The 27,692-nt window shown below is 43.9% G+C and overlaps 1 protein-coding gene across 23 annotated transcripts in view; it reads right to left on the bottom strand.

Moving 5' to 3' along the window:
• The window catches only part of TCF7L2 (transcription factor 7 like 2), a 171,358-nt gene extending 151,943 nt beyond the window's left edge, over window positions 1-19,415 (bottom strand). For 18 of the 23 annotated variants that reach the window (XM_030950693.1, XM_030950694.1, XM_030950691.1 and 15 more), the window contains exons 1-3: window positions 18,571-19,415; window positions 18,182-18,248; window positions 17,873-17,997 (exon numbers count right to left, since the gene is read on the bottom strand). In XM_030950693.1, the coding sequence (XP_030806553.1) occupies window positions 17,873-17,997; window positions 18,182-18,248; window positions 18,571-18,759 (381 nt within the window). In that variant the 5' untranslated portion in view covers window positions 18,760-19,415. The remainder of the gene's footprint in view (window positions 1-17,872; window positions 17,998-18,181; window positions 18,249-18,570) is intronic. The other 5 variants (XM_030950707.1, XM_030950708.1, XM_030950716.1 and 2 more) reach the window with 3 other exon arrangements.
• Window positions 19,416-27,692: the final 8,277 nt, after the last annotated feature.

Genomic DNA, 27,692 nt, shown 5'->3' with positions numbered 1-27,692 from the left:
CAGCCTATATATGCACACATATATATAATCCATGCATGGAGCCATTAACATCCGTTGGTGGTTTGTTATTCTTGTGAAAGATCAGCAGGGGAAAAAAGGGAAAGTCCAAACCATGTGTCCTCAGAAAGAACACTGAGAATTCAGCAAGTTGGAAAAGTGGAAGCTCACACCCCATCCATGAGATGGGGCAGGTCCACACCACTTCTAATTTCAAAACTGAAAGCAGAGACAAGAACGTCAAGGAGAAGGGAGATAAATGATGTCGTGTCATGCTCTCATAAAAGGTCTGGGTACACCTACAGAGCCTTCCTTATGACTGTCATATAAACCTTACACGGGGACTGTGTGCAGGAGATTAAACTGGAGCAGAGAGAAGCTTCACATGTGTCATTCTACCAAAGGTTATTTTAGGATCAGCTTAGAAGCTGAGTAGTGGGTGGCAGCTGATTATATTACCAGAGGCATATCTAAATATCATGGGCCCATCAGGATCTCACATAAAGGGTTGTGGCTGCACTGGAACTTTAGCTTGAAGCTCAGCCTGCAGAGCAGTCCCCTTCCCCAGGGCTGTGGCAATCCTCCCTGGGCGTGAACTTCCCTCAGAGCAGGACACACACACAGCACAAGCACTTTGGCTTAAAGGCCACATTAATTCAAGGAATAATGTCAAGGAACATACCCAAGACATAAGCAGCATTTTCCCAGCCAGGACTACTCTGCTGCCCTATGAGCCACCATGAGCACACAGAACACTTGGGCACAGGGCACATCCAAATATCACACAGACAGTTCTACATGGCCAAGCCACCACCAAGCTGTATTATCCCACAAGGCAGCAGCAAGCCACAGTTTTCTTGCTTCTGTGTGTGACAAGTCCCAGCAGTCAGCTACCTCTGGAGTTCCAGCTGCCAGTCGACCACACCATGGTGGTAACTGCAGCTGAAGAAGGGCTTTGGAGGAGCACAGCCCAGCTTACCACTAATCCAGAAAAATGTGTGTAGTGCACTAATCTCTGCTTATATAAGAAGTGCCTGTGTTCTCCCACATAAGCACCCACCTTCACAATCTTGAGTCAGAAACCAGCGCTACCTAGTCACAGAGTCATGGCCACGGCTTGAGATGGCCAAGCAATGCTGCCAGTCCTGTCTTCAAATGGCCTAATTTCAGGTGATTTAGAGGAAACCACACAGCTTATTCATACAGACAGTGACCACTGAGCACAGCACCTAATGGCAGTGCTTGTTCTCACACACAGACAGGCAGGCCCTCCCGTAGAAATAATCCTCCAAAACAACTAAAAAATAATCATGCACTTGATCCTCAAATGTTGCCATGACCTCAAGTTTGCAGAAAAAGAAATCTCAATATATACCTAAAATACATATCAGTGTGTTTACATTTATTAAATAATGTATATAACAGCATTACAATAATATTATAAATATTGGTGTTACATAGATTATAGATGCTGATGTTATATAGATATTAACATCTATTTTAATATATAACAGATCTTAATAGTTTCCAATCAATCTCTCCCAGATTTCTACACTAAACCCCTAGTTCATAATTAGTTCTATTTAAATATTTTCAAGGCTTATAGCACTGTTTTTTAGTACTACTTGTATAAAATCTGCAAACATTTACTGAAGCTTTTAAAGAGAAGTTTATGTTGAAAACAAACCATTACCCTGAAAAGTAGCTAATTATATCTTCATAAATTTGTAGCTGTTAAGCCATCCAAAAGACTACCAAAAAGCCAGCTTCATTTTAGTTCAGAGGTAGTTCCTCTCCCATTTCCAACTGTTCCAAGATGTTGGTACCTATGACTACATTGATGTGCCCAGTTGATTAAAACCAAGTATTTCTACTGCAGTTCTTGGATGAGCCACTCTGTCAGGCTCTGCAGGCCCAGAAGTATAAATTAAATCTGAAATCTGGGCCTCAGTTTGGGTGGGCAGTGTTCCTTCAAGTTGTAAAAGCACTCAAATAACACCACATGTTAACAACACAACTGCTCCTCTGGCTTTGTCATCTAATAGGCCATCACTCCTTGGCTTTTTTCAGCACAGGAGGCCCATTCATCACAGGAGGCCACATTCCCCTGGATTTTCCCTGAACACGAGTCAGAATCAGCTGACACTGGACCTGAGTCTTTGTCTGGATCAGAGAGAACAAGATGCCACCCAGTGCCCCACCCTGCCTGCTCAAGCATTTCCAGTAAAGGGACAAATCTCACTACAGTAGCAGAAAAAAGTCATTTAGTTGCTCAAAAGGGGTCTCCGGTGACCCCTCCTAGCTGCTATGCAACAAACTAAACACAACATATGCTGCAGTGAGTGTATACAGCATGGAACAGGCCAAATGATACGCATTTCCAAGGCAGGTACCTAACTCTGCTGACAAAGTAACAAAGAAATGGGCGCAAACAGCAGAAACTAATACAATCTCTATTGGTAAACACTGAGGAAAGGCAAACCAACACCAGTTTCATCTTCTGTTAGGTCAGTGTATACACACTCTCACAAAAGGAGATCATTAATTTTTTTTAATTAATTTCCTCCCTCTACTTTGATAACAAGATTGTAACTTGTTTCAGTCAAATCCACACAACTGCCAAGGCAAAGAATCACCATAACCACTAACTTACACCACCTGCCAGAAATAAGATCACCTCAACAGTTTGCAATTCAGAGGTTAATCTTCTTAAAGTTTTAAGACAAATCACTACACATTATCCTACTGCAACTAAACTTTTTGGCAGGAGAAGGTCACACCACCCACCAAAGAGAAAAATACCTATCTCTAGTGGTTCAAACCATGGCACATCACTGAAGGACTATTTTTAGCCACCTTCCAGACAGCCTCAAATCAGTGAGAAATATTTCTTTTTGTAGCTTCAAATTAGCCTTTAATAAAGAACTCTGATTGTTTCCCCAGTATAAGCCAGGCTGCCTGACATTGTTTGGAGGATAACTCATCCTCTCCGAGCAGAGGTACAACCACAACTCCTTTGGTGCATAACCAAGAGAGGCAAATGCTGATTTCTTTCTTGATCAAACAGTTCCATACCTGAGCCTCCTGTTGTGCCACTCAGCTGAGTTATTACTCCTTGAAAAAGAACAGCAAGTCACTTCTGAACCATTTCAGAGGCAACAGCCTTTTTCTCCCCTCCTACATGAACTGAAATGCCAAATACCAAACCTATTTGTAGCAGTCAGGATTAGTTCTAACAGGAGAACCACTGAGAGGATAAACTGATCTGAACATTTATCTAATTGCTAACCATCATTCCTACTTATTAGTTTATTGTACCCCAAATGCACAGAGTACTTAATGTAATAGAGAAAGTTTGACCTGTGCCTGGAGGAACTCCCAAGAGCAGGAAAGAAACTGAAATAGGATGAAACTGTAAGAGAAACCAATCTCAAGTTACAACCACTTCTGATAGCAGGATCTTGGCTTTCATTCTGCAAGAACCTCTTTTAGCTGTTACTGGAACTACCCCAAAGAAAGATAACCCTCAGTCAGATAATCAGGAAGTTACACAAAACTGTAAATCTCTGCATCAACATCACAGAATACCAAGAGGAGATGTCCTACAGGCTCTAGCACTTCGTGCTCCTGGCTGTTTTGATGTTCTTGCCGTCTCTGAAGGTTGCTCTGGAGCCATGAGACAGCAAGTCACCTTTGGAAAGTACAGACACCTTCAGCTTTAGAGGAAAATCATCCTGGGAGCCAGACATGCCAACTGTGCTCCTTGACTGTGCTCCTACCAAAGACAGCATACCCACGTGAACACAGCCCTAATGCAACTTGCTGATTGCATCAGAACAATGCAGTTGGGGTTGGTGATTGCTGGCACCACAAACCACCCCAGTGTCCCAGCAGCTCAGCTCCATGCAAACATTCAGGCTGAGATGTGATCACTCTGAAGGCAATCAGTGTGCAAGATCATTACCAACCACCTCGTGCAGCTATACCTTGAGAAGTGACTCCATGAAAGTGGTATGAGGGTGAGGTAGGGAGGAAAGAGGAGTGTAGTGTTTATTTCCTTTTAACTTTCCATTTCATATGTGTTCAGTGCCGTGTCAGAACATGTCCAGACATTTATTCCCCTCCCCATTTACTCTTCCTCCAAATCCTTGTCCTACAAATTTTTTCTAGGATCAGAAAATTAAGCTGAATTCGTTTCTCTTTCTTTTGCACACAGAGCAATAAAAAAGACTTTGCAATCCAAATTCTGCACTTCTGTACACCTGTGTTAACCCCATTGTCCTCAAATTATTCCCTTAACAATGGCTGTGGGTTTGTACAGGTGTAGAACAAGCCCTGCAATTAGAATTTAACAAACAATTCCAACAGCAGAGAAAAAAAAAAGTAAGACTTTAGCTCACTCCTTGTGGCATCAACTAACATATTCAAGTAGCAGGGGGAAAAAAACCCCACAAAATCAAATTTCAAAGGTATTTAGGCATGTGCAGATGCTGGCAGGAAACTCAGGACATTTCCAAATTACTGCCCATTTTCTACTTAGATCCACAAACCAGAGCAATAGTACAGAGTATAAATGAAGAAGTTGCTTCTCATTTGCACCATTTTTTCAGTATTCTCTTTAGCCTCCTTCCTGCTTCACCAAGTATTTTGCTTCCAAAATAAACTTTATATGCTTCCTCAGGGGATCACTATTTAGGCCGTGATCCTACAAGCCCAAAAGCACAGACCCAGCTGGGCTGAGGACAATTCCTCAGAGGGCTGGGATGGAGGAAAGCCCAGAGCATGTGCAGGACCAGGGCTTTGCACCACCAGCTCCCAGGAAGGGAAGCACCTCCAAACTGCTTCTCCAGTCAGAAGCAGCACCAACAGCAGGCAGAGAAGCAGAACAGGGCCAGGCAGGAAAGCAGGACTGAGGCAATGTCACACAACAAGAGGAGGACATCAGCTGCTTTTGTGCAGCCACCCCAACTAAACTTCACAGCTGCTCTTCCAGACTGAGCTGGATTTTACACAGCTGTAAAATCAAATAAATGCTTTCTGTTGCTGTCATGAGCTCTGGCTTGCAACCTGCACTTCAAATCAGCTTCCTCCAGCTCTCTTTCTCCGTGCCCTAGCCAGGACATGGACTGTAGACCCGGTTAGGCTTTGTTGTGATGGATAACTTGGTCACAACAGCCTAATGGGAAATGTTATCCAGCTGGCAAACAAATGAGATTGGTGACTTTATAGGGCCAGCAATTACTCCTCAGTCATGCAGAATTACTACAGAGAACTCAACACTGAAGATATGCCCATTACTGATAAATTACCAAACCAAGAAATCAATTACCAGCTGAGAAAATAATGGACAAGGGTTAAGACTGAGAAAGCCACTTTCAAGAGAGGTCCATCATTTGCAACAAGTACATTCTAAACAACAGTGGGTTCTGGTACAATTAGTACCACACTGGTACTCTTTCAGGATGGCAGACATCACAATTGGTCTGCAAACCATCAATGGTTGAGAGAAAATAGCATCATCTAAAAATGGAGACACTGTTCAACCTGACTATGGCATTGTCCAACACACAAACCCCACTCTATGCTCCAACACTGCACAAGCAATTCAGCATGAATTCCAGGAAAATTGACATCTCCCAACTCCTCTTTGCAACTCCAAGACAACTTCCCCATGATCAGAAAGCCCTGCCATATTCACACACCATGCTCACAGATGAGGCAACTGAACTAGAGGAGCACGTGCTGCTGAACATTAATAGGCATTTTTGAAATGCAAGCTCCAAGACAAGTAATTTTTCCATAGTTTTTCATGTTTGGGCACAACCATGTGAAAAAAAAAAAAGAAGTCTGCTTTTTGCTAAAACATAAGGAATCTAGCCAAATTCATCATCATCATCATTAAGTAGAAAGTAATAGAAGAGGGACGAAGGGGGGAAAAAAAATCAAAATACACAAGAACACATGATCTCTGAGATACAATTTTCACAGCCATGACTATTTAACAATGTATCCACAATCAGCAACAAGATCTTCCTTTACCGTCTGGTCCGTACCTTAGGAATTCAGCACAGTTGCTGGCTGATCCCAGGTCTCCAGAAGGGAAGAGGGGAGGAGACATACAGAACTCACAGGGTGCCAACAAAACACCTGACCATGCCAGAGGCCTTCCAGACAATGTGACACAGAGAAACACAAGACAGGGTGAAGACATCAGCCTAAACGGCTCCTCTCTCCCTCCCTCTGCACTCAGATGTAGAGGTGAATGAAGGGGGGAAACACAACACTGACTAAATGATTAAGTAAATTAGCCAAGGCTGCCAGCTCCAAATCTTAAAGTGGAGATCCTACATTATTTTAGGGAGAACAAAAAAAAGGCAATCACAGAACCTAAGCAGCCTATTTAAATGGAATCAAAATTACCAACATTACACCCAGGATGATTACTTAAGAAACTCAAAGATCTTGTTATTTTCTTTTCTTTAGAAGTAAAGGCGCACAGGAAATTCAGCAGTCACATTTTCTTCCTGGGGCAAGAACACCCACACTGCTCACTCGCTCATTCACTCCCATTTTTCTCTGGGCAGTGTCTGACCAAGAGGAGCCCAGACCGAGTCCTCCAGACACTCCTGCATCATGCACAAAAACAATCCTGATTTTCACAGTTTTATTTGGCTTGCTCACAAGACTCAGGCTCATGTAATCCACGGGCCTGATCCTTCTCCTAATAAGAGCAATGGCAAAACTCCAGCTGATTCAGTAGTTCTGGACAGACCTTGCAGCGGCAAGAGGATAAACTTTAAGGGCCCAAGCCTTATCCATTCACTTTTCTTGCTTCCACAAGTAATCCTTTTAAAAATAATGGGACTGCTCCTAAGAGTCAAACATGCAGGACTGAATGAGAGCAGAAATCAACAGAGAAATAATATTTGGGGCTCCCCCTCCACCATAGCACAAATACATTTTCCCAAGCATCCTCTTATTGTGGTAAATCAAATGACAGCACTAAAAAAACCCAACCAAACAAACGAAAAAAATTTAAAATAAAAATAAAAGCAAAATGCCTAAAAATGCCATTGAAGGCAGGAAGAAGAAACCTAAGTCCTTCTTCTTTTTAAACACAGACAATCAAATGATGAGTAGCTGAAAATGTGGCCACACACACACACTCCTTCATATACACATACATACACAGAGGCAGTTCATCAGAAGTGAATCGGAGAGAGAAAGATGAATTTGAACCCTTTATCCCCTGTCCTTTATAAAGGCTGCCACTCAGTAAACGGAGATTGCTCTAATTACTGTGACAATTCTGCACCCCGTTCAAACAACTTTTGTGCTCTGGACAGGTTTCTCCGCGAGTTTGAAATTCTTGGCCTGAGAACCACTCTTGTCTAAAAGAGGTTTCTCGTTGCAAACGCAGAATGCAACACTAACAAGTTGTCCCTCTTTTCAGCTCTTTTCATTCTCCTCTTTTCCAACTGCCTGATTCAGGGCTTAATGGAAACTTGTCAAGGCTTTTCTTCCCACAAACCCTGTAGAGCCCCAAGGCAATCTGTGCACAGAGCAACCACAGGAATCTCATATTGTCAATTAAAATTGAATAGACACCTGATAACCAAGTATGTGTTCAAGGATAATATACATCACATGCATACACACAGATGTACCTGTGTATCCAGTCCAATGCCCACATGTGGGCACACCAGCAGCAGAGCAACTCACTACTTCCCATTTACAACCACCCAGTGACACCCAGGTTCTAGTTTTCGCTTTTTCATTCCATATTTATTAAATTTAATTTCACTTTTATGAAATAAAAAACAAAGTACTTTCAAGTACTGTAGCAGAGCAACAGAATACAATGGAAAATAAACTAACTACATGTACCAAGCACTTGGCCTTTAATAACCCTGGGATTGTAAAGATATTTAGCTGCTATCCAGATAAAATAAGCTCTGCGGATATTCTTTACACAGTGGTTTGTGACCAATGCAGCAGTTATGTTTGTGACTAGCTCCTATAAGTACCTTCTTTAATTTTAATTGACACAGACATGATTTAGACTACATTTTTATGATGTAGTTTAAGAATTACTAAAAATCCCATGGGAGAATGTAACAGGGATTGAAGAAAACTCAGACATTTGGTTAATAATAATAAAAATCTCAAACAACTTGACTTCCAGACAGGCAACTATAATCTGTAACTGAAAGGAGAAAACCTTCCTGTAAATGTCCCATAGAAAACAAAGATAGAAACACTGATTGCCATCTTATTCTTCTGATGTGTTCATTCAAGGTCATACCTTCCCTTGGATTCTTTAATATCGGCAAACATTTATAATAGAGCAGTTTCAATAGCTGTCTGTTCAGCCTGGGTGTAGATCAATGCATCATCTATATGCCGACTTCCAGACCTTGCCTATGTCAGAGTAGTGGTCCTGCTTTTATAAATCTCTTAAATCTAATTAAACCAATGCAACCCTCTTACTGTCTATGCTCCCAAACCAGTTCACTCATTTAACCAAGTTAAAATTATTCAGGCCAGGGTTTAAAGCAGTTCCAAGAGAACCTTTATTAAATACGGCTATCAGTTAAAAACAGAAATCACAAATGTAGCAGCTTTTCTCCAGAGCAGAAAAGCCTATAGTCTCAGACTTTTCCAGATCATTATTTAAGGAGTCACTGACTCCAGTGGGAGTTCGGATGTGCTCCAAGAGGTACGCCTCCACCTTTTCTTGCTCTATTTTTCCCTTTCTTAAAATAGGACAATTTGTTTCTATTGTATCAACATCCAAGAATCTCTCCTTTTGCAGTATTTTCAGATTGGCAATTTCTATGACTTTATTACTTCCCACACTCTCCTTTTGGAATGCTTTTTTTTTGGGTTTTTTTTTTTTTTTGTGTCTCTGCTGCATCACCACCAGTAGTGAATTAAGCAGCAGAGAATGATTTTGTTGTGTACAGCATCTTTCATGCCACAGATAGTTCGGAAAGACGTAGAAAGCTGTGAGATACACATAAGTTGAACACATTTATATATTCATACTTGGTAGCCAAAGTAATGTAATTGTACTTCCAATGGAGCCTAGGGCACTAAAACCTGTTCTGCCAAGAGGGGAGAACAGTTAGGCAGGACTAATTGTGTCAGCAGGAAGAACAAAATGGTCAAGTCCAACAAGAGTCCCTCCTGAATTCAGCCTCACTCCCCAGCTGAATGCCTGCAGGAGTTTGGTACCCCAAACATCTGACCCTGAAAAGAAACTGCCCTCCCATCTTCTCCCTCCTTGCACTTCCTCCACCAAGCAGCAAAGGCATTTCAAACAACATAAATCCATTCTCCACTCAAAGCCTACTTGGCTCCTATAATTTCTATCATTTTCCTGTCATCATTTCTTCTTTGCTGAAGCCAGCAGCATATGAGTCAGAGAACAATCATTAACTTTTACAACTTCCATACAAATCCACCTACTCGTATTAGAAAAGCAGAACTGACATGCAACACAGCCTGAGACCAAACCCTGATCCTGCCAGGATGCTCCACACTTCTGTGGGAAATACTGCAGAAGCAGGAGCTCATTCAAGAATGCACCATTGGAAATGTAACTTGACTTCCCCCACCCCCCCTCCTCCAGGAGCAAAAGACTATGATGAAGGAGCTATACATCAATATCATATTTAGTTGAGTTTGGCATTCTCAGTGCCTTCATCCACTTTTGAAGAACTTGGCCATTGGTTCAAGACACACGGGGCCTGATGCAAAGCCCTTCGTTATTAATAGAAGCCTTTTTTCCACTGACTTCAATGGATCTTGGACCAAGCCCAAGGAAGACAAGATTTCACAGCAGTAAGAGTGACACACATTCTCCACATTGAAAAAAAAAAAAGCAGAAGAAACAATACGAAGCATTTACGATGTCAATCTGTAGCACGCAGTTTTGTTTGTGTTTTGCTTTTTTAAAATGGGCTCTAGGCTGTTGGATTAGTGCACCCAAAAAGTCTCTCTGAAGGTGGAAGGAACCACAGGCAGATACAAAATGCTATGGTGAGATACATAACAATCCCAGTACCTCCCTCAACTAGGATATAGAGGCATCCTCTACCACAACATTTCTTGTAAGTTGCTGCAGCCACACTTTAAAGTGTCCCAGCACTATAAACTCCTCCAGTAACAGCTACAGGATTACCCATGATGAATTAATTTATATTAATATGGCTATCACGCGCATTTCCATATGAATCCCATTGTTCTGGAACATTAATAAAAACCTCACTAAGTGAAGTAACATGGTACCCCTACACTTAGTTTAAGGATATTTAAAATAAACACATTTAGAACAAAACTGCTAATATCTTTAGTTTATCATATTTGGCACAGCAAGCAGAAACCCAGCTATCTTCTCAGTACGTATTTATAGCATCACCCGTTCCCATTCATTCTGCATTTTCTTAGAGAATCTGCTGTACCCTACATCTGCAATTCATTGACTTTACAATTTACCACATGTTGAGATGGAGAGGTCTCAGCTCCATTTGAATCACTGCACAAATATGCAAGTGATTTATCGTTTTAAAACTAAAGACTGCAGAAGAACGACTCCACTTTTCCTGAACATTACTCCTTCTGGCAGACCATGAACAATTACAGCGCGTACTAATTAAGCTCTGTAAATGTGCTGTGCCCTGCTAATGCCTACCAGGCCTCAAATTTAGTTGCATGAAGCCAAACTTCAGCCAGCGACTTAACTCATTCAGCACTGCCCAGTTGCCTGAGCATGACCCCACAAAGAATAAGGGTCGAGGGTTTAGCCAACCTAAAACAAAGGCGTGAGACTGAACAGATTTTTGCCGGAAAGAATCACAGGGGGGAGATGCTGGAGGGGGTGGGAAGCATCCTGGGAATGAAGGGAACATCCTTGTTGATAACCTGTTAAAAAGGTACAATACCACACCAGCTTTGCAGCGCAGTGCTGGGGGATTCGGATCTGTCCCTGGGGGCTAATAAGTCACAGCGCTCCATTGATTAGGGAAATGCATAAAACCTTCAACAAAACTGTACAGCTATTTGTGGAAGAGCTGAATTGACAGCCCCTTTTTTTTTTAAGTCAGGCTTTACATGGCTCTAGAAGAAAAACATATGGCTAAAGGAGTGCAGCTTTCCACCACACACATAACCCTGCCTTTTTCTTAAATTAGTCTCCAAGCACAACAGTAACCTAGGGGGAACCCGAAATCAACTGCTGGAGAATTTAAAGCTAAAAGTAACACCTAGGCATATTTGAGCAATCACATTATCTTGTTAAAACACACACACCCCCAGCACAGACAAGACAGCAGCACTTCAAATCTGACTGCCCGCTCTAGCAAAGCGTGTGTAATGGGGAGTGAGCAGAGAACAACGAGCTCCGCTGAGCCAAGCACTGTTTCTTCTCGGGCCCCAGACTCTCCTGACACTTAAGAGTCAATCCCCAGATCCCAAGCTTCCCCTCCAACCATCCATTCAAATACTGGCGTTTCCCCCACGCCCCCCAAGTTTTTACAATTTCTCCTCCCGCTCCAACATCCCTCCTTTGTCCTCCAATTACTCTCCAGTGGCCCCCCTGCTCTCGCAGTGCCTCCCCCCAGTTAACCCCTCCCAAAACACCACCCTGTGCACGTCCCCCTGCTCCCCTCCACACTGACCTACACGTCCATCCCACATAGTCCCTTCCAGCAGGACACAGGGCTTCTCCCCTAAAAACTGCCTCTAACCTCAACATCTTCATTCATTCAGTGCATGTTTTCCCCTAACGTGCGCTTTTGCTGCTTTCTAAGAGGCCCTGTTTTGTACACACAAACCAGTCTAATATCTGTATTTCCAAGCATATCCTCCTTCTGCCTAAAACCCGAGGCAGTTTTTTCTTTCGTCCCCAGCTCAGCGGTATGTGAGAAAATTAAAGGACGTTTCCAGGTGTCATCTGTCTTTAAATGTTTGCTTGTGCCGGTATCTAGGAAATGCTGCACAATACTGCTGAGACCTCTGGAAAGGACATGAGCTGTGCTAAACTTCTTCCCTCCTTCAGCCTGGCTGCATCACCCACTGCCCAGCCTCTACAGCACCACAAGCGTTAATTATAAACTTCGGAGCCTACGTAACAAAAAAAAAAGTACAAACATAAAGCAGCAGTTGGGAGGAGCAGCAGAAATATTCTTCGCTTTTAGGTGGGGAGAGAAAGGATTTCCATATCTCCCCCACACACCCCCAGCACCACACTTCATCTCTCATTGCTTATAATTAGTGAAAGAAATTTGACCCACTGCCAGTGTCTGTGGACCTTGGATATTATAAGGCCAGCGTGGCGTCAAATATCTTAACATTCATAAGTGTTATAGGCTGTAAATAAACCCCGTGGATTTATGACCCTGCCGTGCTTGCCAGCAAACGACTGTGGCACATTTCTTTCAGCAGACCTGTCGAGGTGCAAGTTTGCCTTTGGTTGTAAAATTAACCATTTCCTTCACAAATGTGCCCAATTAAAAGTCAAAGTTTTAAGGCTTACTTACATATTTGCCAGGACATGGGACTAAGGGGACACCCGGGGAACACAGCTTTAAACATCCCCCCAAACCTCACAACTCCCTCCAAAGCAAAACTTCTCACAACAGCCCCAATGTGCAAGGAAAGTGTCTGATTTCACCAAACAGCCCTGAAAAAACCCCAAGCTGACAACCCCACCGCTGTTATATTTCTACGTGCCTATCGCCAGCCCTCATTTTTGGCTGCTCTGAGGTTGGGGGGAGCAGGCGTCTCCCCCCAGGCTGTGCCTGGAGAAGGATCTCCTCCCTTCCCCCAGGATAATGTCATCTGCTTCCTGTGTAGGAGAGCATTTGCTAAATCCAGGTTGTCTCATGCTTAACTGCCAATAATCCAACTTCCACATAACTCCCAGACAGCTGGGAAAAGGTCCTTAGAGTTTTTAGTCATGGTACAGAAACACACGTCCACACAAAAAATCTGCAGCTGTCCTTTTTCTCTACACCACATTTTTTATCTGATTTTGGGGCCCACTCATGAAAGTCTTGACAAATTTAAAACATTTTTACCTACATTCTGGTTTACAAGCGCCAATGAAAGCTGCAACATATTCCTTCCCTCCCTCCATCTTCAGCTGACAAATCAGCACATACTTGCTTGAACAAAAAATGAAGGGGAAGAAGGGAAAAAATAAACCACACCACCCTATTCAACATCCTCAGTCGTTGTATGAATGCATTCAAAAAAACCTGGAAAGGCATCTACTGTATTTTTTTTTCACTACAGATCAGCCACTGGTGCACCTATTAAAATTGTTCGATTTCCAAAGCAAATATTATTTTTAACGAAGTGCAGTCCTGCAATTATCCTGTACACTCAAGTAACAGTACTGCATTATATTGTTTTGCAAGGTCCCAGAAACATGAAACTTTTCTCTAACTAATTTTCATAGCCCCCTGAAGAGAAACTGATGGAGTAAGCAACGCAGCATTTGCTCCAGAATAAAATCTTATCAAAGAAAAAAAAAAGAAAAAAAAGGAAAAAACAAAGAAAAAAAAGCATAGCATTAAAAATATATCAGCTTCTTTACTGCAAGTAAGTTAACAAACACAGTCTGTTTGCCACTGTATACCAGCTATGCTAATGCTATAGCAGAGTGATTCAGCAATCTACCTAATTAAGCACGAGGAAAGTTTCTTTTATGGAGGCTCCATTTGATTTACACCACAGGATCATCAGTTCTTATTTAACAGCTTGTTTTTACACAAGTCCAGAAACTTTATTAAAAGCATGTCCATTCATTTTTTTTAAACAAAGCAAATAATTCACTCTCCACTGAATAGCTCTGTATCGTAAAGTACCAAAGTGCTGACATATTAAGTTGTATCTACATTAATAAACTAGTTGGTGGACATTAATACTATAATCCATACTGCAGACATTAAACCTCAACCATAAAGATTAGTAAAGAATTAATATTGTCACATCGAGACTGAAACCTTAACACTCCAGCCATAAATATTTCTGAAGGAGATGAAAAACAATTAGCATAAACACCAAAGAAGGGCAAGAACACCTGTTCTTTTTCAGGGCGATAAGCATTTTATTGTTCTCTATTTAAAATGTAATGACCTGTGTAATTACAGTAATATTACATTGTATTGCAAGGGCTTGGAATGTCACACTTTGAAAAGTGTTGTCAAAACAATTGGAGGGAGGGGAAAAAAAAAAGGACCACCATTAACCCTTCACACCCCAGGGTCTAAAGCTTTTGTATTATGAAGGATTACATTGTTTGATTCAGTAGATAAAAGAAAAACATCAATTTTTCAAGGCAATTAATAAAAAAATGTTTCCTCCTAAACACAAAAATCAAGGCGATGGGGCTGCCCTCCACCACAGCTATTCCCGACTCCCAGACTTTGGGGCCAAACATAAGCTTATCCCTACAGCCTCACTCAGCCAGCAACAACTTAGGGGAAAAGAAGATGCAACAGCACTAGTAAAAATAAGAGCATCCGCCAGCAGGGTTTTCTCACATTACACTGCATCTATTTGCTTACCAAAGGCATTAACCGAGCTCCAAATTTAAGCTAAAAATCAAGTACACCACTTCAACATTTTCCAACTCTGAAAGGAAAACAGTCTCCTTTATTATCCATAACATGCAGCCACCCCAGTCCCTCCACAAGTGCAGGGATGGAACTGGTGCTCTCAGATGCATCACTTCAGTACTATCTGACTAAACCTCTACTTAATAACACCTATTCTCATAAGCCCACCACAGTATTCTATCAATAGCAAGATTAGCATGCAAAAAATCTTTGATTTTTAAAAATAAAATTATTCCTATTAACCTTGATAAAGAGTTTGCAGTATTTAAAGCATTATCCTTGAGAAAAGATTATTCCTCATAAGCAGATTTTGTGATGCTTCATAATTCTTCACATTCCTGAAGCAGTAAAGGAGAAATTGCTGCCCACAAGTTTGCTCTTGAACAGACAATTACAGGTACATTTAAAAAACACAATAATCCCACTCCACCCCCAAATAAAGCAACAAAAAAAAATCCAGGAAAAAAAAAACCACAACAAAAAAACCACACCCACAGACTTTTAAGATTGTACAACAGCAAAAGGAAAAGAAAAACAATTTTGCTACGTATCTGCATCACCTCTTTACCTTGCATGCTCTGACACTCAACAAATATGGCTCCAGGAAAAACTACATAAATAAAAATAAAATTCGTAATTATGCAGAACCATCTATACCTTTCCAACGCGTATTTAAAAATAAAATAAAATCAAACAGGAAAGAGAAAGATCTAGTTCATCTGGAATTGAAAGCTGGTACAGCAGAGAACTAGAATCCACCTAAAAATAGTGTGTGACAGACAACAGCTATCCCACTGAATCTTTATAATATTCTGCTCTCAGGCCTAAATAAACAACTTTAATTTTTCCTGGCTATAATTAAGTGGCAGGCAAACAAACAAGCATACGGAATGTGAAAGAATAAGGTTAAGAAGATAGGAGAAGGTTGCTGGAGCCTGGATGTGGAAATAAGAAAATTGCCTATTGAGTGTGGAAATATCCTTTCAGAATTCATCTGATAACACAAGCAGGCCACCTGCTATACCAACAATAAACCAACCTGTAAGCTTTTGTACAGCACCTTTAATTCACACGAACCCAACATTCCTATGGAGGCCTTTTTTAGCGGTGGGGGAGCAAGGGGAGGAATGCTCCAGGAGAGCTAACTGCTGAAGAATCCTACCCCACATGCTAAGGGAAAAGGGATCTGTAATAAAGGTAATGAGGAAAAAAAGAGCTGGAGCTGTTGTAAGAAAAACGCTTTAAGAAAAAGGCAGCAGAGGTGTGCTTCCGATTAGTCTGCACTTGGAACAGTGGAATGCATTGAAGGTAAAAAACGAGGGGAAAAAAAAATAAGGAATACAAAGCTTCACAATTTGTAACAAAGTGATTTGGAACAAAGATTGTTTTGCCATCTGGATTCTGGTACTTATGGAATTTGGAATTTATCACCATCATCCATATACATGTGGGTGACCATATTCAAAAGAAAAAATATAATGCATTCAGCCCCTGAATTCCCCTCCCCATCATTACAATTGCAAACTGCAGTCACCCCTCTGCTACTGTCCCAGAAATCACCTCCTCACAAAAAGAGCCTCACAAGCTTCCAAAATAAAACTCTGCCACAGCCCTAAACATATGCAAAGTCAGAAAACCTTCCTCACAACCTCCCTGTCACTCTACATTTACTAATCTGTGTCTACTGACGTTTTACTAAGTGAAAACAAGACTGACCCGATGTTTAATATTTTAATGCTTTAAAACACTTGTAGATCTGATATACTGAAGTTGTCCAAGCCCTCAGTCATTAGTACGGCTTCAACATCTACCCAACAGTAGATCTATTATTGTAAATCGCTATCTCGTGTTACCACAAGAAAAAAAAAAAAGTGTATAAACACACATGGTGATGGTGGGAACGCTTCAGACTCAGAAACACGCAGAAGAAACAAAACAGCAACGCTAAAGCCATCGGTAGGAATCAGTGGTGTTTGGAAGTCCCAGCGGATTTAAGTATTCAAAATGAAAAATTTTTAAACTCTTTAAAAAAGGAAAGGAAAGGTGACACTTGAGAAATCTGATGTCAGAGTAGAGCACACCGTGGGTGACACTACGAGCGGGGAAAACAGCTGGGACTACAAACCCACCAGCAAACCCCAAAGTTTCCTGGGATCTGGGTTAAACCTCGCTCCAGCTGCAGGCACACGCAGACCTGCACCCCCGCCACTGAACCCCGAGTTAGGGGTAAAAAAAAAAAAAGGCAAAAAAAACCACCAACAAAAAACCGGACGCTTTCAGCAAATTGTTTTCCTGCCAGCATACTTCCAAGAGGAATTTTGCTCGACTTGTCTGATTATTTTTTGCGCTGCTGTTGTTGTTGCCAGAGCCAAGCGAGGCGAGTTGTTTCCGGACTCAGCCCTGTGCCCTGAGCGCGGCTCCCCCCGCTCCGCACCGGGACGGAGCCGCTCCCCGGGCACGGCCCCGGCCCCGCCGGGCAGGGCAGCGGCGCTCGGCCTCCGCACGCCGCGGGGCGCGGATCGGGGCGGCCGGACCGGGCTGAGCCCGGGCACAACTCGCGGCACGCACGGCCCGAAGGGGCACAATGAAATCGCCGCTCCCGCAGGCCGGGGCGGGCGAGGGCAGGAGAGGGTTAAGGGGGAGGAAAGGGGAGGGGGAGCCGGCCCAGTCGCCACGGAGGAGGGCAGAAGGCGACGGATCACCATGGAAAACGAGGAGTTTGGAGGAGCGGATCTCAGGCTCGACCGGGAGAAAATAACCCCCCTCCCCAAGGAAGGGGAGAGGAGATGGGAGAGAAGGGAAAGGGGGGAGGGGAAAAAAAACCCCAAACCCAAACTTCTTGGGTTTTTAAAAATTTGTTTCCAGTTTTGTTTTGAGGTTGAAATAAGTGTTGTTTGGAATTTGTTTTCTTTTTTCCTTCCCCACACCACCCGCCCCCCCCGCAGCGGAGGTTACAAGGGCTCAAAAAAAAAACCTGCCCACAAAACTGAAAGTAAAAAAGAAATTAACAACAAATAAGAAAAAGACAAAATAAGAAATAAACGAGGGTGAAAAAAAAAAGGAATATGGCGAAGTGTAAACAATCCCCCTCCCGCCGCGGCCCGCGGAGTTTGGAAAGTTTGCGGCGCGGGGGAGGGGGCGGCGGCAGGACCGGGGCGAGCGGGGCACCGGGAGCGCGGCGGCGGCGGGAGCCGGGCAAGGAGCGGGGGGGGAGAGGAAAGAGAGGGGGAAAAAAAAAAGGCACTTACCGTTCTCGCCGTCGGAGAGAGCGATCCATTGGGCAGATACGGGCTGCTGAGGTCGGGGATCATTATAAAGGGATAACCCGGGTATGGTGGGCCCTTAAACAACCCTCCATCTTGCCTCTTCGCAGCTAACATGGCGGGGAGACACGAGCGGGAGCGGGGAAGGAAGGGGGCAACAGGGGGAAGAGAAGGGAGGAGAGGTGGGGAAGGAAAAGTTTTTTTAGCAAGTGTCCCCAAAAGAGGAGCCGGGCGCCCGGCGGAGGGGCGGCGGTGCGGGGCGGGCGGCGGTGCCGGCCGGGCCCGCGTACTCACCTTCCTCTAAACTTTCCCGGGATTTATCTCTGAAAGTTTCGGACCGAGGCGGGGGCCGCCGCTCCGCCTGGGAGCGAGCCGGGGGTCGGCGTGGGGCAGTCGGGGAAGGAGATGGTTGGAGTGGGGAGGATGTTTTTTGGGGGGGGGGGGGAGAAGGGAGAAGAGGAGGAATGAAAGGCGAAAAAGAAGGGAGAGGTGCGGGGAGAAGGTGGAAGGGGAAACAAACAGAACAAAACAGAAGGCATCGTTACAAGTTGGTGCCGCGGAGAAAGTTGGGCGCCGGCGGGAGCGGGACCCGGCGCGGCGCCCCCGGCCCCGGCGCGGCCCCGGGCACAGCGCGGCCCCCGCCCGCCGCCCCGAAACGGCCCCGCGGGGGGCTTCCCCCGTACCTCCGAGTCTGAGGAGCTGTTTTGATTCGTTTCTGATTCATTGACGAGAGACGACTTGACATCAGCTAAATCCCTCTCCGCCGAGGAGTTCTCGGAGATCTTCTCCTCTTGCTCCCCTTCGTCTTTGAAAGAGATCAGTTCATCGTTGGCGCCCAGGTCGTCCCCTCCACCGCCGTTCAGCTGCGGCATTTTCCTCCTGCTTCACCCCACCAGCAGCAATTTTGCAAAAAGGGGAAGGGGAAAAACAAAAGAAAAAAAAAAGGAGGGGAATGGGGGGGGGGGGAAAGGAAAAAGAAGAGGGGGGGAAAGTTTGCACCAAAAAAGAAGAGTCCAAGGTGAAAGTTTCTTTTTTTTCCCCTTCTCTTTCCTCCTGGGGAGGGGAAAAGAGGGAGGAGGAGGGGAGGGAAATGTCTCTTCTTTGCTCCTTTGCACCAGTGACTTTAGGCTTCTTCCTTTCCTTCTTCGGGATTTTCTCTTTCTTTCTTCCCGGGAGCTGCTCGGCGTGCACTGCGCGCACACGCACACCCGCGCACGCACTCGCGGAAAAATTAATAATAATAAAAAATATATAAACCGTGGGGAGGGGGGAGCAGCGGGGGGAGGGGGGGTTTAAAAAAAATAATGCAACAAACCAAGCCCAGAAGTCAGCTGTGACGGGGGGGCAGTCGCCGCGGATATGGGGAGCCTGTGCCGCTCGGGTTTGAGTGAGTTGAAGTTGGACTGAGAGCTTTTCAGTTCAAAGGCGGCGCTGATTGACAGATAGAAAAAGGGGGATCGAAATCCGGAGGAACGGAGAAGTCTGGGATCCGGGATTATTGACAGGGAGCGAGAAACACACCAGGCACTTAATGAGATGCAGGAGAGGGCGGGGGCTCCCCGGTGACGTCTGCATAAATAAACAGGTCTGGGGCGCGGGAGGGGGAGGAGGGTGGGGGAAGTAGGAAACTAACAATGATCCTTTTTGGCATGGGAGCGGGAGCGCCAGGGGAGGGCAGCGGGGGCGGGGGCGCCGCTGGGGGGGCCGGCACGCAAAAGGAGGGGGGAGAGACTGGCCAAAAAAAAAAAAAAAATTTAAAAATTGTGCGCCGTAGCTTAGAGTGGCGGGACGGGGGGAGCGAGGGGAAAAACACTCGAACGGGTGTCCCTGACTCCGCGCTCCGGGAGCGCCAACTTTTACATTCTGGACATTAATAAACATATCATCCCCCCGCGGCCCGGGCTCTCCTGAAGGATGTTTGTGTGCCCTTATTATTTGGGTACATGTGACGGCAGGGTGGTGCGGTGGGTGCTTTTTTTAAACCGTTAACATTTTTCATGCCACTCGTTGGAGGCAAGAAACTCCAATCATAATAAACACTAGAATATAGTAAAAGCCTTTTTTTTCTTTTTTTTTTTTTTTGGGCAGCACTTGGTCCTTGCATTTATTATGGTTATAACACGCAGGATGAAAATGGGTGAGATCACTCGCTGAAGATCAGATATTTCCAAATTATCTTATAGTGAGGCATAATGTTTTCTGGTCCTTGATGTAAAAAAAAAAAAAAAAGAGAGAGGAGGAAAAGGAATGTGACTGCTAAGAAGTTAATTAGCATGGCAGGACGGAGAATCAAGGACTCCCAGACTTCAGAAGTGAAAAGTTGTGGTGGCGTAAACATCACGCTGCTGGGGGGCAGTCAAAGAGAAGGGGGGTCCGCGGTCCGACCGCGGGGTCCCCGCGGGGCGCGGAGCCCGGCCCGGGGCTGCCCGGTCCGGCCGGGGCTCTGCCCGCACGGCAACAAAATGGGGAGCAGAGTCCTGCGGATGCGAGAAATGGCATCTGTTCCCCGAATCTAATGTGGCGAGGGGAAGGGGAAAACAAATTGATCTTCCAGCAGTGACAAATTGTAACAATGGACGAGTCAATTGGAAACTTTAACATGGGCAAGGAACAAAAGGAGGGGAGTGGGGAGGGGGGCGGGGGGAGACAGTAATTTCAATGGGAATTAGTAAATTGCCTAATGGAAATGGTGTTTGAAAGCAAGGGACAGGCTGTACTAAATAATCCAAACATTCCTCCAGAAATCTAACCTGCTGCTCATGCTAAGGGTCATTCAGCACATAGGGTTTCCAAAACAAAGCCAATTTGTCATGCAATATTTAGAGAGTTTGGGGATTTCAGCTAAACTGTCTTCTATAAAAGAATAATAAAAATAATAATACAGAGATCGACAAGGCTAACACGAATTCTCAGGCATTAAAAAGTTCACATAGAAATTTGCATACTAAAGGGAAAGATGCAGACAAAATAGAAATAAAAAAATCACTGCAACTTACAACTTTAATATTAATCAGTAAAGCAGAAGTAGAGTGAAAGGAAGCATGAAAAGAAGTAAAACAAATGTGTACATTTAATCAGACAGGATTGCATAGGACACAAAGAACAGGGCTAATTAGTCTCAGCAGGTAGGGACTAACCTTCAGACTTCATAAATAAATAAGTCTGTGAACAATGTCTAAGTGGGAATATGGAGACAGAAAAGGGATTATTTTAAGACACCAAGTAAAAACATGACTAATGAAATACTTCACTGTTAACTCAATGTACAAATGCATTGAACAGCTTCTTTTTCCACTGGTCTTTTGACTAACTTGCTTTTTACTTTCAGAAATTGTACTAAATAACTGTCTGTGGGCATGCACACTCCCCATTTAGCCCTGATTATGTACTTACTGTCTCTGCAAACTAGTGCCTTGCAGAGTGACACCTTAACAAATATTCTCCATTTTTGTTTGCTTTTTGATTTCAAATGCCTTTATATCCCAAAACAATATGAGATTAGAAATACAAATGTGACAGACTCCTATTTATTTTGCAGGGCCATGTGCTATAATTTGATCCAAATGAACAAAAACACTTGCAGAGTTTTGTTTTGTTTTCCCAAGATCTCTTTACAATCTGCTATGGATTTTTCTTTAAACAAGTGTGCTTTTGCTTCAGTCCCAGCGTAGTTGCTAACTACTTAGTAAGCACCATCAAAAGTTAGTGTGCAGGACAGAGCCAGTTGTTGCCCAAAGCTGGTTGCAGAAGAAGGGCCTGATTCTGTAGAGGCTCGCACATGAGTCACATCACTGACAGGTGACTTGTGGAGGTGATGCCACACCCGGACTGCCCGTGCAAGCAATGTTACTCACACGAGTAAATGCTGCCAGAAGGGAGCTCAATGCTGTTTGCCCCGGTGCCAGTGGTGGTCCTGGGTGTGGAAGATGGCTCTGGAAGGGCGAGGGACTCTGCCCCAGCTGTGGAAGGTGTTTCCTGGGCACGTTTTTGCAGCTGGGGTTTTGCCCCCATGGTGGATTCAGAGGAGTCCCGTGAAGGGCCAGGAAACTGCTCTCGCGTTTTCATCAAGTTCTTCCTTTTGCAAACTTCCAGGGGTTTGTTTTCAAACTGCAGCCTAGAGCGAGTGTGGTTGTGAAGTCCAAGGACTGTAGATGGTTACCGAACAAACTCGGTTTAATGAAGGTAGTGCAAGTCACTCTGGATAGCTTGTGCATCTGATTTGTACCATTTCTCCTTATGTAACAATTTGTTTCACAGTCAGGGAAGTGAGAGCTCTCCAGGGGTCAATAGCAGCTGTTGAGTAGTAGAGGCTCCGATGGTACCTTGGATTTAAAAAAAAGTATAGCATTTAACAGTGAAAGAAACACAATATTAAAAAAAAATAGAATAAAAAAATTTCAACCTAGTCCATGTCACGAAACATGATTTATTATTTGAATACCCGATTTTAAGTGACAGCTGGAGAGACAAAGCCAGGTGCTCCACATTCAAGAGATGTCTTTCTTGCCAAAGCTGACCTCTAGCACAGACGAAGAAGTGGAAGTGCCTTTCTCCAAGCTTTTGTAACCCTCACACTCGGTACAATTGTACCACATCTGGGCTGTGGGGTTTGGTGACCGACGACGGTGTCACCATTTTACACTTTGGCCCAACAGTTTGGTCCCGAGACTCCTGCAGTAGAACATCAGCTGTGAAAAACCCTGTGAGCTTCACCTCACAGCTCACAGTGCAATGAACTGAAGAGGGGAGAGGCTGACATGGGACAGCCAAGGAAATTTATTGTTTTATGAAGAATGTTTTGGAGTCTTAAATGTCTCACCAAAGGCCCAAGCCTTTATTGGAGAAATACGGCCTGCTAAATGCCAGCTGGGTCTCCTGGCTGATGTTTACATATTTGGTGTGAATCTGTTTTCATGGTCTTCTCCAAGAGGTCCCAATGTAGGTTGCAATGTGTAAAATTCAAATTATTTATTTTGGAAAGATAAAAGGACTTTGGTTGACCAGGCTGGGATTTGAGTCTACAGCTCAAAGGAATCTGCATGTTTACAAATAATCTTGGATCGTTAAATGTGCTCTGAATGTCAAAAAAAAAAAATCAATATTGAAAAGGTTCCAATAACTGGAAGCAAACACATCTGCCTAGTGTCTTACCAGTACTGGCTCTTCCAGAGTTAGCAAAGAGGGGAATTTTTTTCTAGGGCAGACAAGATGACAGCATGAAAACACAGAAACCATGGCTCCTGTCTGCAGTCATTTGCATTGACTGAAACAAGCACACGTGAAAATTCAAGAAACCTATTAAACAGGAAAATATCAACAAACAGCCAGATCATGGTGCTACTGCCAGATTTCTTTGTGGCATTAGATGTCACACATACTGGCCAGGTCACTGTGTGCTACTAGATAAAGGAGGACTTTCTATCTTCATTTGATGGAGAAACATGGGAAAATTAGTTCCAAAAAACTGCATGCATTGCTTTTCAAGCTCATAACACAGCCTAATGGCTCTCAATCCATGCTCTGCTTCCCAAGTCATGCCTATTGCTCAGTAGGAACATCCCTCCCTTTTAGCACCTAAACCACAGCTGTACCACTTGCTTTTGTTAGAGATAATTCTGTCAAATAATAAAATCGTTAATGGGTAGAAATATGCATTCATGCAGGGATTATTCACACTTTATCATGAGGTGATATCAAGCACTATAGGAGTGAATGACAAGAAATAGGCTTCTGAAACACAGAGCCCTCCATAAATATACCATTTTTATTGACAACCCATCTTTTAACCCTAATAGTAATGGAAGAAATCCAATAAATGAAACATTTACTGCATAACTTGCCTTATTTTCGGGTGGTGTCTGATTCCTTTCTAGCTGTCTCTAGAAGATGTTTTTAGCCTAATTTGCTCCCTAGAAATTTCACTCGCTAGAGTTATACATCTATGACGTTTTATTGCCTGAAGCCAAGTCTGAATAAGAACTTTCTTAAGATATACTTATCCTAATGTCAGTCTACAAGAACTGGGCTGCTTTAGTTTGATTTATTTGTGCAGCAGAGATATGGTGCACCTATATAGCTGGCCACGGCTTCAGACTGTATCTAATACCCCAAACACAAACAAGTGAAACCAGCAAGTTTAGCATAGTTAGTTACAAGTAGACACTTTTAAACTAATCATCTTATATTTTTATTTATATGTCTCTGTTTTCCAAAACAACCAAAGCAGAAGACTGTTGTAAAACACTCTGATTTCACAGGAAGGGTGAGTGTAGGTGTCTATAATATATGTATATGGTCACAGGCACACACCTAGCGCTAGCCAGATGCAGTGTGCTTTGACTGTCTAAGGAATATAGGTTGGCATTGAAGGACCAGGAGCACAGAGGTCACTGGCTGAGCTTGCAGACCACTGCCTGGCTGGTTCCCTGGGCCCTTTCTTCTGCCTGCTGCCTCTAGCACCCACTTGTGCAGTCAGTCAGTGCTTTGGAGCAAGAGCCTTCTTTTTCTTGGTGGTTTTGCTGGTCCATCACCAGAATTTGTGCATGTTATGGTGATGCAGACAATGCAGTGATAATAATTTGGCTTGCGCTAATGCAGTGTCAGTGAGGGTGGTGCTGTAGGTGAACCGTGGCTGAGAGCAGATGGTGGTAGGCAAGGAACCCAGCAAGCTGAATGCCCTGGGCCAGAAAGGACTGCCCTTTCAACTGACACACAGTAATTAGCTGCGTGTGCATTTGTAGTCTGTTGCAATATGAGGTAAAAGGGATTAGTTTTGCAATGGTCTAGGAACATGAACATGCGCCAGCTGCATTCCAGCTGTAGGGATTCTGGCTGATGGATGACAATAGTCAGCACAGGGGTAGTAACTTCTTAAAACATTCAAGTTTTACAGCAGAAGATTATTTGATCGTACCAAGCAATCACAGAACCACTCGTGTTGGAAGGGGCGTGAAGACGCCTTCAGTCCAGCCTCCTGCTCAAAACGTGTTCTAGCTCTGAATTCAGACCCGTTTGTTGAGGGATTTGTCCAGTCAGGTTTCAAAAGCCTTCAAGGACAGAAATGAGACAACTCTGAGTTAGGACTTTGCGTTTATTCTCTCTGAATTTCATAATGTTCCTGTTGGCTCATTCCTCCAGCCTCTCCAGGTCCCAGTGGATAGCAGCTCTGCCCTACAGCATATTAATTGGACTGTCCAATTCGATGTCCAATGTCCTCTGCAAATGTTATGAGACATCCTCCAGGTAATTGATGCAAATGCCAAAGAGGACAGACCCTGGGATAGGCCTGCCATTGATAACCAGGGCTTCAGGCCATAATCACCATTCTTTGAGTTTGGTCATCCAAACAGTCTTGTGTGCATCCAATTGTCTGCCTATTCTTAACTAATGTGGGTGCCGAAGTTTCCTCTCCTGAAGCCTCAGGTTTGTGCTCTGCTGCTCGTCTTCTTCACTCCTGTCACATTTGTGGCCCCTTGTAGTCACTACAGCCATAGCTACTGTTGTTTGCACATCCCTGTCCAATTCTTCCTTGCTTGTGAGTAGCAGATCCAGGAGACCCTCACCCACCTTTTGGCCATCCACCATCTGTGTTACAAAGTTTTCCTCAACAAATTCCAGAGGTTTTCCAACCCTATTCCATCCCCCTGTTTTGATCTTTCAGCTGAAGTCAGAGAGGTAAAATTTTCCCAGTAGCCCTGTGGACTGTTATCTGGAGACTTCTAATTGTGTAAAGACATGATTGACTTTGTCACCTTAATCAGATGATCTGTAACAAACCCATCAGTGTTACCCTTACTGGGTTGCCCTCAAGCTCTCAATCAGCCCCTCTCTGTCTCCTGTTTCTGTATATTTGTCTCCTGTTTCTGTGTATTTGTGCTGCTCCTTCACATAGATTCTCATGTATTTGTTCTCCTCAGAGCACAGGCAAGTCAGTGCATTCCCTCGTGCCTTGGTTTTTTCTCCGAATCAGTCCACTTAGATTTCATGTTCTTCAATGTACCACTGTCTCTGGCACTGTGTTTTTCTGTCCCGGATCCCTCAGATCTTCAGAGCAGCTATGGCCACCATCCTAAATGCAGTCAGTAAGGGTGACCAAGAGGAGGTCATTTTGGGCTAAGACAGGAAGTTTTAATTTAGGCTAGGAAGTGAATGAGTACTGCATTTCCTGCAAGGCCAGAGTTAAACACGCAGCCCAAAGCCCAGGAAGGTCTGCAGGCTGGAACCACATGTCCACATGAAGTGCACTCCTCTCAGGAGCCACCAAAGGCAGATTTTCATTTTACTAAAACTACAGGAATGAAGGGGTTTTCCTCCACAGAAGCGGTTGTTACCAGTATTTTGCACAGAGCCACCTCTATGCCACTGCACGTGCAAACAAGCTCCTGACACATGAAGCTTACAATCATATTAATTAATAGTTGATCTATTAATTCATAAACAAAGTAAAAGTGTTCTCAGGAAAATCCTTCTTAACTTCCTTGAGAGTATTTCAATAGCTTGACCGGGCCATTTATAATAGAGATATTTACTGTATTTTACTATTTCCTAACAAATATTTTTCTGATTAATAATTCTGCTTTAAAACTTGCTTTGGTCTTTCCTTTTCTTCCTCCAGCTCCTGAAGCAGATTTCTTCCTTTTTTTCTTCCTCATTTGGCAAAGGCCTCCCAGTTACATCAAGCAGTTTCAAGTCAGCCAAGGAGATAGACAGAGCTCTGCTGAAGGAGCAGAGCAGTCTCTCTTTGTAAAATATGCTGCCATTTATCAGCAGACAGAGGTTTTTCTTGCAACAAGGAATTTGAGCTAGTGCATACCAAAAGAGTGGCACTGGAGACTTTGTGGTTGGCTGTTGTTTCAGGCACATTCAGCGTTTACATAGCCTGAGGGCGTAAATGAGCAGGCAGGAGGGAATGGACAGACCTTGCTACAGCACAATTAGGTGACAATGAGCTATCCAAAACAATCAGGATAGCAGCAACATCAAGTGCTTTCCCTGTGTCTCAGGAGTCCTCCCAAGACTTATTGCATCAGAGGCTCTGTCTATTGCTGGTGCCTCTAGATGGTGTCTCTGGGGGGATGCAGTTGTCAGGCGCTCTGGAACAGGATCCTTTCTGGGAAACTTCTTGCAGCCTGAAATATTGCAATTAGCTCCAGTGGAGCTGGTTTCTGAGCTCCCTGTCCTTACTTAATGCAGGATCCCTAGGAACAGACGAGATGGACCTGCAGGCATTACAGGAGGCATATGTAAGGGGGATAATTTACAGGAGTAATTCCAAACATCCTCCATCTACTAGACTGGGAAAAGAAGAGAAAGGTATCAGGACCTTTCTGCTCTGGTTCTTCAAGTCAGTATTTCTTGACTTACTTTCTCCTTCATAAAGCTTGCCTCTGAAAAAGGGAAGCCAGGGAGCTGCTCTCCTGCTCTTCCACCTCGGCTCTCTGGATCCATTAGCTCCTTCCAAGGACCCTAATCCCACAGAGCTCTGTTTTACAGGGGAGAGATCAGAAAAAAGGTTGCAATTTCAAACCAAAAGGCATAGAAGATTGTGATCAGCCTCTGTCCCACAGAAAATGCACCGTGTTTGGATTTCAAGGCATTTGGTAGATGTAAAATTCTACTGGAGACTGTTCTGTTTAGTTAGGGAGACACAAAGGGCAAGGGTGGGTCCTGCATTCACAAGAAGAAACCCAGTGTGTTTTGTCTGCTGTGTTACCTAAAGCTCAAATCTATCATTTACACCTGCTCTATTCACTTTTTTTCAACAACTCACAGGTTGTACAAGAACCACTGTAATTCTTCAGGCAAC

This window comes from Camarhynchus parvulus, chromosome 6, assembly GCF_901933205.1.
Source record: "Camarhynchus parvulus chromosome 6, STF_HiC, whole genome shotgun sequence".
NCBI lineage: Eukaryota > Metazoa > Chordata > Aves > Passeriformes > Thraupidae > Camarhynchus > Camarhynchus parvulus.
This window is presented reverse-complemented; position numbering and strand designations above follow the sequence as displayed.